The 14,266-nt window shown below is 38.6% G+C and overlaps 1 protein-coding gene across 1 annotated transcript; it reads left to right on the top strand.

The window, feature by feature from the left end:
• Nucleotides 1–2,677: 2,677 nt before the first annotated feature.
• LOC116411541 lies at nucleotides 2,678–4,007 on the top strand. The gene is made up of 3 exons (XM_031903988.1): nucleotides 2,678–3,235; nucleotides 3,392–3,493; nucleotides 3,833–4,007. The coding sequence occupies exons 1-3, from the start codon at nucleotides 2,754–2,756 to the stop codon at nucleotides 4,005–4,007; spliced, it is 759 nt and encodes a 252-aa protein (XP_031759848.1). The 5' UTR covers nucleotides 2,678–2,753.
• The last annotated feature ends 10,259 nt before the right edge of the window (nucleotides 4,008–14,266 follow it).

The raw sequence follows: 14,266 nt of genomic DNA, 5'->3' as shown, positions 1-14,266 counted from the left end.
GGCAAGTCACCCCAAATAGGAACACCAAAGGCCTACTGAACAGTTTGATGCCCAATATGCATAGATATACCAAAGTCTGTGGTGTGTACTGAACCCAAAATGAAAATAGCGCATATGGATTTCTCGTCTGCCAACTCAGCTTTTGCACACAGAGCCCCCTGACAGCGTATTATGTGCAGTAACCCCCCCTAACTATACAGAGAAACCAAGAAAACCATATATTTTTGGAAAGTACACATTCTGACAAATCCAACAAGGGTAAAGAGTCTTTTCTACACCAAAGTACCAAGCCACAAAGCTTTCCTAAAGTTAGTGGTTTTTATGAGTTTTCAGAAAATTGCATAAAAATGTTGCAGTTTGCCGCATTTATCTCACACAATTTCTTGCGTACAAAGGCAACTCACCCCGAATAGGAACACCAGAGGCCTACTGAACAGTTTGATGCCCAATATGCATAGATATACCAAAGTCTGTGGTGTGTACTGACCCCAAAATGAAAATAGCGCATAAGGATTTCTCGCCTGCCAGCTCAGCTTTTGCACACAGAGCCCCCTGTCAGCGTATTATGTGCCGAAACTTCCCCTAACTATACAGAGACCCCCACAAAACCATATATTTTTGGAAAGTACACATTCTGACAAATCCAACAAGGGCAAAGAGTCCTTTCTACACCAAAGTACCAATCTGCAAAGCTTTACTAAAGTTATTGGTTTTTATGACATTTCAGAAAATCGCATAAAAATGTTGCAGTTTGCCGCATTTATCTCACACAATTTCTTGCGTACAAAGGCAACACACCCCAAATAGGAACACCAGAGGCCTACTGAACAGTTTGATGCCCAATATGCATAGATATACCAAAGTCTGCGGTATGTACTGAACCCAAAATGAAAATAGCGCATAAGGATTTCTCGCCTGCCAGCTCAGCTTTTGCACACAGAGCCCCCTGTCAGCGTATCATGTGCTAAAAAGTAAAAAATATGTATGTGTGCACACTTGCAAAGAAGTGATAGGGTGTATAGGTGTGTATATGTGTGTGTAAGTGTATGTAAGTGTAAAAAAAAAAAAAAAATGGAAACTGCAAAAAAATTAAAATCAGCAAAAAAAATGACAGTTAGTGTAAATGGTGTAATGTGTGTGTAATAGTGCAAAAAATGTACCTGGGGCAGATCTCAAAGGCAGGCAAGGCAGATCTCTGTGCTGGAGGGTCGCAGGGGGCTGCAGGCAGGTCCACGAGGCTCCAAGAGTGAAGGGGGCGGCGCCAGAGAGGGGATTTTTATACCCCACGCAGCAGGCACGTCTTGATGACGTCGCTGCGACTTTGGGTCAGTCTGGGGGCGATCGGAGGAGGGAGAGGACCATCAGCGCCGGTAAGCTTGTTGCCTAGGGGGTTGTGGGGCTAACAGCGCGTCTCTGCAATCGCATTGATCGGCGAGTGCAGAGAACGCGCTGGCTGAATGAAAAACGTAGCTCCTACGTGCTGGGCACTTAGCAACTTTTTTTGTCAGCACGTAGGAGCTACGGTCTTGGCAGCCAAAGGGTTAAAGGAATTGTTCAGTGTAAAAATGAAACTGGGTAAAATAGACTGCACACAATAAATAATGTTTTCAATATAGTTAGGCAAAAATGTAATCTATAAAGGCAGGAGTGTGAGGGAACATTACCTGCTTTAAAACTCTGTAAGCTGTTAGCAGTCAGTAACTAGTGATGGGCGAAATGTTTTGCCAGGCATGGATTCGCGGCTAATTCCCGCGTTTCGCCATTGGCGGATTGTTTCGCGAAACGGATGAAAAAACTCGCCGCAGAAAAAGCCGCGGCCGACGAAAGAATAGCCGCGGGCGACGAAAGAATAGCCGCGCGACGAAAGAATAGTCGCGGGCGACAATTTTCTTTTTACGTGCAACATTTTCGCCGTTTTGCAAATTTTCCGCCGTTCCGCAAATCTTTTGAAAGATTCCCAAATTTTTCAGTAGCCAATCAGTGACTTGAGAGGGGGGGCAAATGGGACATAACCATCAGTTAGTTGCATTTGAATCTGACCTGCTCACAAACTAAACAGTTATGTCCCATGTGCCCCCCCAAATCACTGAGGTTACAGAGGTGAAAGCAGGACGTAGAGTTCTGACTATAAGGTTAGACATCTGCCCATTCCAGCCTTTATAGATTACATTTTTGCCTATTTTTAGCTATTAGAAATATTTTTTTATTTTGCGCAGTCTATCCATTTTACCCAGTCTATCATTTTTACACTGAACTGTTCCTTCAGGGAAAATGTTAGTAGGGCTTTATGAGTTTTATAGCTGATTTTCCAAAGTATGTGTGGAACATGTAAGTAAAAAAGTAAACATTTCTGGCATTCGAAGACAAAGGGGGGAATTCACAAAAGTGGAGTTAGACCTTTTTTGGAGTAAAACTGGTGGAAAACACTTTCTCCAGATTCACAAACAGAAATCCACCTAAATTCCGACTCAACCGCCACTTTTCTGTTTTTGGTGAAAGAAAGACAGTTTACAGACACTTTTGTGAATTTGTCGTTTAAACAACATTTATACGATGTTTTAACGACATTTTTTCCCGACATTTTCCCCGACATTTTCAAAATGGAATAAAGCTCAGTGTAACTCTGTCAGACCAATTCTAAAATTTTGATGTTTTACATCATCAACTGACTCTGAGGCCAAATACCCGGAGTCTTATTCCCTGCAAGTTTGCTGCAGTGCGTCCAATAGATGCAACCAAAATGGTACTAGAATATGGTACTTGAATGGGGTAAAATCTCTGAAGATGATGGAAAATACACCCCTCTTATCCAGCTGAATAGCGATGGAGTCAAAACTTTCTCAGAAGACAGCAAGAAATATGAGCTTTTTGTACCCCTTGTAAGGAAAGGGAACTGCACCTTGGTTATCAAACCCACCGGTGCTACAGACAATGGAGCTTATGAAGTTTGGATGACACTAGATGGAGAGCTGTATGAATCGCTTTCCCGAACCAGAATTACAGTTTCGGGTGGGTCACGGGCATTAGGGTCCCGTGCAGAAGCTCCAACTACCAAAATGACTCTAACAGCCATAAAGAATGCAGCTGCAATGAACTCTAAAGAGCCAATAGGAGTCAAGAACAGCAGTAACTTCTTTGCTTTACTTCTTGAAAAACACGGGAAATCTGCAATTATTGTGGTGATAGCGGTTCTATCATTTCTTACACTGACCTCAGTGATATCCCTGGTTGTATGGTAAGTCCAACAAACAAGTGACTAGAGCTTTGTGATTATATGGAAATTGCTTTTCCAACACCTTTCTGCTTTACTTACAATTGTAAATGTTTATTTATGGCGTTCTTTTAAGGAAGCTGCCAGCAACGTTACAGTTTCTCTTTTATTTACTTACAGTTGTCTATATTGCTGTTCGGAAGATAAAGAGCCATCTGCGGATGAAGAGACCCCAAAAGAGAGCACCCCACAAACAACTCAAGAGTTAGTAACCTGTTCAGAGTAATTTGTTCATTTTCTTAAGCCTTTGTTTATATTTATTTCCATCTAACAGGGTTAGAAACAGGGAAATGAGGGTGGGGATAGGCTTGGCAGATATTATATGTCTAACACAGGCCTAAACAGTATTAATTCATCAGAATATATCATTTGATGTCTGGTATTTTTAGCAATATATAGAAGTTTGCCCTCATTTAATTCATTATTTCAGTTAAGTAGGTGTAATGATGATTTAAAATATTCTACAGAATCTAAAAAAGTTCAATATTGGGTTATGTGTCTGATAAAAGTCCTTCTTATTCCTAAAAGTATTCAAATGTATTGTCCTTTCTTTGTTTGCAGGGAGACCAGTCTCCAAGTTGAGGATGAGACCACATCTGAAACATCTGGTCAGAAAAGGGGTGAAATAGTATCAAATGAGAGAGAAGAGCCTGCTAAATATTCTGCTTCTGAATCAGAACCAGACTCGTCATATAAAGGATCAGATACTGAGTCAGACTTAAGTGACTCGGGATAAGTGAGACTTGAAATGTGAAGTCAGCATCTGATGCTCAAACTAAGGAAGAGCCATAAGAAATACCTGTAATTGCTACAAATATGCCAGGAGAGTCCTGAATCACAGACCCCGAAATGGGCGGGTTTTGGGTGGATTGGGGGTGTGATCGGACTCAACTTTAACAAACTGCTGGCAGGTTTGCTGGTATCTGCCTGTCCCAGTAATATGAGGCGCTGCAAAGAAGGAGAAGATAAAAGACTTTAATGTTGTAAAGTACTAACAGATCACTAGTGCAAAGAGTGCAGTTGTGCTCTATGTATTAAAGAGCCAAAAGGACAAAGAAGCAGAAAACCAGAAAAGAGAAGAATTTCTAGTGGAATTAAGTCTAAAACAACTGGACTTTTCTGAGTTTTTCTAAAATCACAGACCCCCTCACATTTTGGGGGTCTGTGATTTTAGACTTAATTCTGCTAGATACTGTATATCGTGACCTGAATGAATGAGAATCTTCATAGACAGAAGAGAGAAGAGAAACTAAATTAAAATTCTCACTAAATTTGTGAGAATTTGGATATTTTTTTTTACTTTAATGTTTAAGCTGATATGTTTATACAATAAATAAGATAAAATATACAAACAACAGTTTTGAATTGAGTTTTGAATTTATTTTTTATTAGTGGTGGATAATGGGGGGGCTTGGGGTATCAGTAATTAATTTGTATGAATGTACTTTAATCAGATGGGGTGAGAAGAAATTTGGGGTCATTGGGTAACTGTTGGGATGAAATGTGTGCAACTGAGGGTGTAATAAGGGTTTCAGACCCTGTGACAGCTGAAAGAACTAGGAGTGTAGAGGGACCACCGGCAGAATTCTTTGGAGAGTACTCTTTATGGTCTTTCCAGTTTGTCAGTTTCAATCATTTTTGGATTTGGCTAAATACAGAATCCTACACCAAATATTCCTCCAAATACCAAAATCTATTGAAATGTAAACTCGCCAATATGTCATCATGAGAATAATACATGTAATGTTAATTGCCAAGCACTTAGAAGTCATATAAATTCAAGGAGTCATATTTGACCAAATCTGAATTCTGCAAAAACATGATAAAGACAAATATGCACACTCCAAAATAACCACACAATATCTTGTGTAAGTGTAAGTAAGTGTATATAGGACTTGTGCATTAAAAACTTTTAAAAGCATAGAACCACATCTCCCTAGCACCCAACAGCTCCCAACAACCCCACCTCTCAATTCAGTGGCCAATATAGGAAAAATAACCTGGGACCGGAACCTGCTGGTTCACAATCTCCCGGTAGCATATGAAATGCTGAAGTGTGGAGAGACCTGTCTGAGCAATAAAGATTAAAAATCCACTAAGCCCATCAGTTTAGAGGCCCAAAGCCACAAGTTCTAATCATCACAATATAACTACCAGTCTGAGTCTTTTCTGACACAGTATAGCTACCAATATCAGTCTAGGGTTGGGGAGATGCCACTTTCAACTCAGTGGGGTCACTCCAAGCCTAGATCACCTCCTGAACTTCTGCTGCCAAATGCACTGATATTGGTAAATATACTGTGGCAGAAAAGACGGAGACTGGTAGTTATATTTAGTTATCTTATATTGTTACCTAATTAATGGCCATTGAATTGTGAAATGGGGTTGTTGGGAGCTAGAGAGACATGTGGTTCTATGCTTTTATGCTTTTAAATGTTTTTAATTCACAAGTCCTATATAATAAATAATAAATAAATGTTGTATATTGTTATTTTGGAGTGTGCATGTTTCCAGGGTCTTTTGCAGCAACCACGCTACCTTGCGGGGGTGCTGCGTATTGCTCAGTGTTTGGTTTGTTACCTGATTGCATCTCTTATCTATCTGGGCTATAATTTGGTGTGGTGCAGAAACCATTATATACATGTATATAAGACAAATAAGCAATGATACAGATTCACTGACACATGAACAGGCCTGAGACTGAGGCCCCGGCATTTCAAGTACACAGAGGCCAAACAGCCCCACAACCAGCCCAATAAATAGTGACTGCCTATGGCATCTTACAGCAGCGTCTTTGAATGATAATAGGCCCTAAGATCTCAGAAACCCAATCAACATAAAGCATTGTCGCTTTTCTCACAGAAGGAAATTGCCTTTTACGGGTACGGGTGGAAACTGGTGTCTTTATTTTCTTAATGGGTACAAGAACCCTGTATATAAGTAGGCCGTACCTAATTTTTATGTAACATAAAAAGAAGAAGGAAGCATTTTCCTCTGGGGAGAACTGACCCTCTCTGTGTTTGTAGCCATATCAGTAACTCAGTTACCCCTTGCACAGTCTCTGTCAGATTTCATTGAGCAATTAGATTGTAACCTTCATCTTAAAGGACATGTAAACCCCACACAAAAAAAATAATCAGTAAACAGCCTCTCTGAAATCTTTAAATACCTGCCACTCTTTTTGTTTAAAGGTTAATAGTAAGGCTGCAGCATCCCCTTAATCACTTTGGCTTCCTTCTCTAACCCTCTCTGTCCCCTCCTTTAGCAATTGGCACATTTTCTTGATACTACATGCCCACTTTCAGAAGCAATACCAGCCCTTAAGGTGGGTGGGGGAGATGTACCCAACTTATACACATGGTAGGAAAATGTAGAGTTTACATGTCCTTTAAAGGAGATGTTCACCTTTGAGTTAACTTTTAGTATAAGATAGAGCAGTGATCCCCAACCAGGGTCTCAGGGGCAACATGTTGCTCCCCAACCCCTTGGGTGTTGCTCTCAGTGCCCCCAAACCAGGGAGTTATTTTTGAATTCCTGACTTGGGGGCAAGTTTTGATTGAATTAAAACAAGATTTACTACCAAATAAAGCCCCCGGTAAGGTGCCCACCTTCTCTTAGATGCCACCAGTGCAAAGTCACATGGAATAAGTCAGTGCATGCCGACTGATGTGTCACCAATTTAAAAGTCATGTGTGTTCCTTAGTTTTAAACAAAATGCCATTTATTTGTCAGGGTTTATAATTAAGTCTTAGGGCAATGGCACTTAGGACTGTTTGAGTGCCTTATTTTAGGTAGCTCAACAAAAACACAGTGTCAAAGTTCAAGTAACAGCCTCCTATAGACTTACAAGGAGATCACCTACTAGCTCATGTATTGGTGCAAGTTGCGTGGGAACTCGCTGTATGCTGGTACGTTTACAAGGATTGTCAAATCTGCAGCCTTTTCGTTGCTGATGAAATAAAATTTATATCCGCAAACTAAATGCAAAAGGCTTTCACCAAGAGTTGAATATGATGATGATTAAACAATCCTGTTGTATACATAATGGGGTGCCATGATGGTGGTTTTGCCTCTGGCCCCAAAACCATGTGGGGCATCTCCTATAAACCTCTGCTGACCCACCATTGCCTGCACTGGTACGGAATTTTCTATTTTCATCTGTCCAACCACATTAAAATGTGGAAATGTACAAAATATGATTGCTAGGGGGGTTTATGTGTGCTTTATACTTAAATAAGAACAAATTGGTCATAAGCGGCACCATATTTCTATTTCAGATGTACTGTTTTTAGATGTATTTTATAAAATATAGAAAAATAATGTTTTTTCGGGCCCATGCCTGATTAATGGAAAACTATACCCCCAAACAAAAATATTTAGTTAGGTCACATCAGCCAATCAATGGACAAATATTTTTAATATAAAGATTATAAATCTATTGTTAAATAAATCTGTTATTTTGTGTTTAGTGAATTTAATTGTGTTGTCCCACAATGCAAGGGACTAAATATACCTTTATTTTGGCAATTTCCTTTCTTAAGTTCCTTGAATTGTTTGGGAACTATTTTCTGATCCAGACGCTCAAACTTCCCCATTTTATTTTTCGTGCAGCTGCAGACATATTCTGTTATATTCCATGTCCAGCAAAATGCATTTCCATGTGTAACCCAGCTTGATTGTCTGAAATATCTTGTATTAATTATGTGACCCCCCATCATACATATACATTGATATCTGGCATGTACAGTAGCAATCTCTCATTCCACACATACACTGCACCCTGTCAATGGGGAGAGTTTGGTGCTACAGAGAGCTAAAGGAGTTTGGCCAAGAAGAAATAATATGTGTGTATATATATATATGTAATTCTGGATGTGGGCACTTGTCATTATGGCCATTAATACAAGATCACACCCACAGAGCTTGTATACTTGGTGTTTGTGTAGCAGTATTCCCACCCGTCATTGCTTTCCCTGCCTTATACATGCCATATATGGACAGATATTTGGATGCCAAATTGGCAACACTTGACCAGGTTGTTCTGTAAATAGGGCCAACATTATGGCCTCTTCAACCAATATCTGAGAGAAGGTTCTTGTAAGGTGACGGCTAGTAAATCCAGCCTTGACCAATAGATTTATTTATATGGGTGCACATGAGGACCCAGCCACTTTACTCCCCAAAGTAAATGCTAAGACTGATGGTGTGATGACTGCTCCCTGTGTGTGCAACATGCGATCGTATTGAAGGTACTTTTACTCCAAACTACATATGTTTTACTACAGTGAAACCTCAATTTTACATCCCCTGATTTTACATTTTCCTGGATTTTGCACCATTTTATTCTGGTCCCCTGAAAAACTTAAAATGGGTTCTACTGTATTTAGTGAAGTATCATGCATTTAGATCAATATGTGCTAATGTCTATACCCTGGCAATGCTGTATTTTCCCTCTTTTCCTACCCAATAGCACCAAAACATGAAATTTCAGCAATAAAATGATTATTAGGGGCTATGAAAACCAACTAAATATTAAATGTTGTCAGTTTGTATATATCCAAAATCTATGTTGTAATGTACTGTAGGTGGCATTCAGAATTATGTACTATGTGCTATTTGAGTCCATAATCAGACCCAGACTGGCAATCTGTTGGTTCTGGCAAATGCCAGAGGGGCTGCTGTAAGATGCCATAGACACTCACTATTTATTGGGCTGGTGGGGGGGTGCTGTTTGGGCCTCTGTGTACAGGTATAAGATCTGTTATCCAGAATGCTTGGGACCAAGGGTATTCCGTAATTTGGATCTCCATAACTTAAGTCTACTAAAAAATCTAAAAAGCATTAATTAAACCCAATAGGATTGTTTTGCACCCAATAAGAGGTAATTATATCTTAGTTGGGATCAAGTACAGGTACTGTTTTATTATTACAGAGAAAAGGGAATCATTTAACCATTAAATAAACCCAATAGGGCTGTTCTGCCCCCAATAAGGGGTAATTATATCTTAGTTGGGATCAAGTACAGGTACTGTTTTATTATTACAGAGAAAAGGGAATCATTTAACCATTAAATAAACCCAATAGGGCTGTTCTGACCCCAATAAGGGGTAATTATATCTTAGTTGGGATCAAGTACAGGTACTGTTTTATTATTACAGAGAAAAGGGAATCATTTAACCATTAAATAAACCCAATAGGGCTGTTCTGCCCCCAATAAGGGGTAATTATATCTTAGTTGGGATCAAGTACAGGTACTGTTTTATTATTACAGAGAAAAGGGAATCATTTAACCATTAAATAAACCCAATAGGGCTGTTCTGCCCCAATAAGGGGTAATTATATCTTAGTTGGGATCAAGTACAAGGTACTGTTTTATTATTACAGAGAAAAGGGAGTCATTTAACCATTAAATAAACCCAATAGGGCTGTTCTGCCCCCAATAAGGGGTAATTATATCGTAGTTGGGATCAAGTACAGGTACTGTTTTATTATTACAGAGAAAAAGGAAATCAATTTTAAAATTCTGAATTATTTGATTAAAATGGAGTCTATGGTAGACTGACTTTCTGTAATTTGAAGCTTTCTGGATAACGGGTTTCCGGATAAGGGATCCCATACCTGTACTTGGAATGCCAGGGCCTATTTGGACTGCCAGTGACTATGACTTTCTGCCTTGAAGGCTTCTGGGCTGTTATTAGAAGCAAAAAAATTGGGGGGGGGGGCTACACAGATATGTTAAAATATTGAGGCTTTTACCATAACATTGTCAACCAAACATTTGAAAACTGTACAAGGTCTAAACAGGCAAGTTAAAATGAAAATAAATACCTATACAGATGTCTCCAGTAAACTTTATCAGTAAAAATAAAAATCTTATGTGTGCGGATACGGTTGGTTATATTGTGTAATGGAACCCTACGAACTCTGATTTGACCCAGGCTTTACCAACATGTCTCAACTTATAAACACCAAGCCGTGGCCAATATATTAAAATTGCCCAGCTATTCCAGCCTACTGATTCATTAATTCCTCAAAAAAGAGCAAAGATTGCATTAATGTATCTCCAATGCCCTTGTGAATAAATGACTTTTAAAGTAGGAAGAAACCACAGATAACTCAGTGGAATTTGTTTTCCTTGTCTGCACTTCTTGTATCAGTATCTGGGCAGGAATTCCACACATACCTTGTATTTACTAAGGAATACATGGGTGTGTTATCTTCCTCCTTCGGAATTTTCCATAATAATTTGGAATGTTGGCTGAGGTTCCCCCTGTGTAGATGTGTGTGGGTGCAACTTTAAGAAATGTTGGTCTAACACCACTGACTTCAACATGTCTTTTGTACCGGGAACATTCCAACACCGCACTCTAAATACATATTCTCTGGAGCCATTGCCGGACGCTAGGTGATAATGTGCCCTATGTGATAATGGCAGAGACCTAAGAAACATACTTGAAGATTAGACGAGGCCTTGAAAACATTGCTAAAGTATACTTGAATCACAATCAGAAATCTATCACACCAAAGACTTATTTTAACTTTCAGAGCTAAAAATATATGTTACATGGCTGAATAACAGACGAACACACTGGGAGTCATTTCCTTGCCTCTATGAATTAGGAGACTGAAAATAGCGGAATTAAGGAGCAGCATAGGGCAGCTTTCACCTGGAAAAAATAAAACATCTGGCCAACACAAGTAGACAGAAACATAAAAGACAGACATAAATAAATAATCAGTAGACACGGAAACCCAGAGGACAAGCTACTATTTCTTTTACCATTTAACTGTTTATTGAATACTCTGCTATGAAACCAATTCTTACAGTTTCTAGTGTTAGTATCTAAGGGGATAAGTTCGAATGGGCAGGGCCCTTTGTATTCACTTGGATTTCTCAGTATTTGTACGTAATCTCTGTGTTTGATCTGTTCACCCCTCTATTGTACCGTGGAACATGCCAGGATTATATAAATACTTAATAATAACAACAACAATAATAATATGTATTATTATTATTAACATTTATTTACAAAGCGCCAACATATTCCGCAGCGCTGTACAATAAGTGGGTTACATACATTGGACATACAGAGTAACATATAAAGCAATCAATAACCGATACAAGAGGTGAAGAGAGCCCTGCCCAAAAGAGCTTACAATCTACATGTATATATGTATGTATATCTTTATTTATAAAGCGCTACTTATGTACACAGCGCTGTACAGTAGAATACATTAATACAAACAGGGGGTTTAAGATAATAATAGATAAATACAAAGTATAACTATAAATACAAATAAATACAGGATACAGTTACAATAAGTTAGACACAAGAGGATGGAGGTCCCTGCCCCGTAGAGCTTACAATCTATATGATAGTAATAAAAATAAGGGAAATACTGTGTAAATATTTTAAAAATCTGAAACAATTATCTATTTTTTTGTTTTTTCAAACTGTTTTCTGAAAATGTATTCTCCAGCAAACAATTCTATTTTCACTTGGCATGATTCTTACGTGATTATTCAATCACGGAATTCTGGGCAAAGCTGCCATGGGTACAGGCCATAGAGTACAGGAATGGGGTTTGTTACCTGGAAAACTGTTATCCAAAAAGATATAATATATAATGGAAAGACTCCATTTTGATGAAATAATTCTAATTTTTAAAAATTATTTTCATTTCCTCTGTAATAATACAACAGTACCTTGTATTGATCCAAAATAAAATATACCTGTAATTAACATCTACTGAAGGTAAAGCAATCCTATTGGGTTGCAATAACATTTACATGCTTTTTTAGTAGACTAAAGGTATGGAGATCCAAGTTACGGAAAGACCCCTTATCTGGAAACCCCATGTCCCAAGCATTCTGTATAACAGGTTCCACACCTTTATAATGGGTCTCGCATCTCATACCTGCTAAACTGATTTAGATGAAAAAGTCCAGAAGGAAGGTTAAAGCAAATTATAATTATTTTTTCTTTTTAAATAGCTTGATGGTTCTGCCCCCCAAGGTGATATATATATTCAGATGGTTGGATCAAATTGTCCCAATCAAAGTACCCAATCAAATCTGAGCCTGTACAGCCACTTTGTCTAATCACAATACAGTTCAGTTTTAAAATACTGGGCAGGATCGAGGATCGAAAACTGAACCTGGTTCAGGCACATTGTGTGCCCAAGAGGTTCCCTCCCCATTTTTTCATGTTATCAGAGGTTTTTTTTTTTAATAAAATAGAGAAGGACTTTAGGTGCTGTAGTGCCTCTTTGATTCCTGCTGTTCATATATTGAATAGCAGGAATATATATGATATCCTGAACATTATGTGGCCCCTTGACGCTCTCCTTGTAGATGATAGAAGGGTGAATATTTCTCTGGTCTTTCCTAAGCAGAGTAGAGAGTTCCCTTACTTCTCCTGACTATAGCACAGTAGACAGAACTGACCAGCAGTTGGTGCTATTGTTTCAATTTTCAATTATATTGTCAGTGTAAAAAATATGCTAATATCTTGAAATCTAGAAAAATATTTCATGTGAATTAAAAAAAACGGTTTAGAAGAGAGCTCTAAAGCAATTTTACATTCATTTATTTTAAAGGTTTAAATTTCCTTTCTTTTGGTGATACCTGATGCCCCTTTTTTATACGCCCCTTTTATAATTGGGCTTCAAATGGCGCAAATAACACTGCTTCGACTGTTGTTGAAAATTGTATTCAATTTTTTTCTTAGATGTCTAAATAAATATTGTTAATTGTTTTCATGTCATTGAATCATCTCAGTAATATATATTTCTGAGATACTTATCCTATCCATCTTGGCTGGAATGAACTTTCCATGGCCCTCTGCTCTTCCATCAGCTCTGGGATAGATGTAGGTCACACGCGTGTGTGGGAAGTGGAAAACGACTGTCATCAGGGTAGTCAAGTGCTGTGATGAACAGCTTAAACTAGGGATCACCTTTGGGTCGATGAGCCATCCCGGTGAAGAATAAGTCAGTAATCTGAAATTCTTTTTAAATTCTAACATCCTATGTAGCTGTATATGCAAAATCTACATAGCATGAGAATAAAGCATGGAGAATGCATTATATCCCATAATAAATAAGCCAAGGAGCACTCATTCTAAATAATGTTGAATTGTTTTTGACCACCATACATACATTAGGCATTGCCAAGACATTTCAAGAGATGCTGAGTTGATTTCTGGTATAAACATCACCTTTATTGCACAGTATTATGTAAAATAAATGTTCTTTTGTTTTGCTTTCCCTTTACATTTGTATTTTTAGCGCTCAGCTACAGCAATTCATTCTTTTACAGGGACCTTACACACATCAGTTATGGATTTGTGTTATAGTGCTTCAAACAAGCTGCCATATCTAAATAAGCTTTGATTCTGGCCAGGAGAAATGCCATTGTTATATGTGAATAGAGATTATAATGTGAAGAGATTATAAAGTGGCACAGTGGTTCATGCTGGTGTTGTGAGTTTGATTCTTGAAAGGGCACTATTTGTGCAATGTATTTTTCCCAGTCAGCCCCGGACTGGCAATCTGTGGGTTGTGGCAAATGCCAGAGGGGCTGCTGTAAGATGCCATAGACCAGGGGTGCCAAACTCAATCACATAAGGGGGCCGAAATCTAAAACACAGGCTAAGTCGTGGGCCAAATTTTTTATTAATATACTCAGTAAGATACTAAGGGGTATATTTATCACAATGTGTAAAAAGTGGAGTAAGACATTACCGGTGATGTTGCTCATAGCAGCCAATAGATGCTTTGCTACTGTTGAAATCTGATTACTGATTGGATGCCTTGGGCAACATTACTGGTAATGCTTCTCTCCACTTTTTACACAGCATGATAAATATACCCCTTAGTCTTAGTTACTATGTGAGGAAAATGGAAATTGATCAGGCTGGATGGTCAGACACACTCACCAAGGGCCACATAAAACAGCCAGGTGGGCCGGATTTGGCCCCCGGGCCTTGTGTT

Source organism: Xenopus tropicalis, chromosome 6 (assembly GCF_000004195.4).
Source record: "Xenopus tropicalis strain Nigerian chromosome 6, UCB_Xtro_10.0, whole genome shotgun sequence".
Lineage (NCBI taxonomy): Eukaryota > Metazoa > Chordata > Amphibia > Anura > Pipidae > Xenopus > Xenopus tropicalis.
Note: the sequence above shows the minus strand (reverse complement) of the source record. Positions and strands in the feature narration are given on the sequence as shown.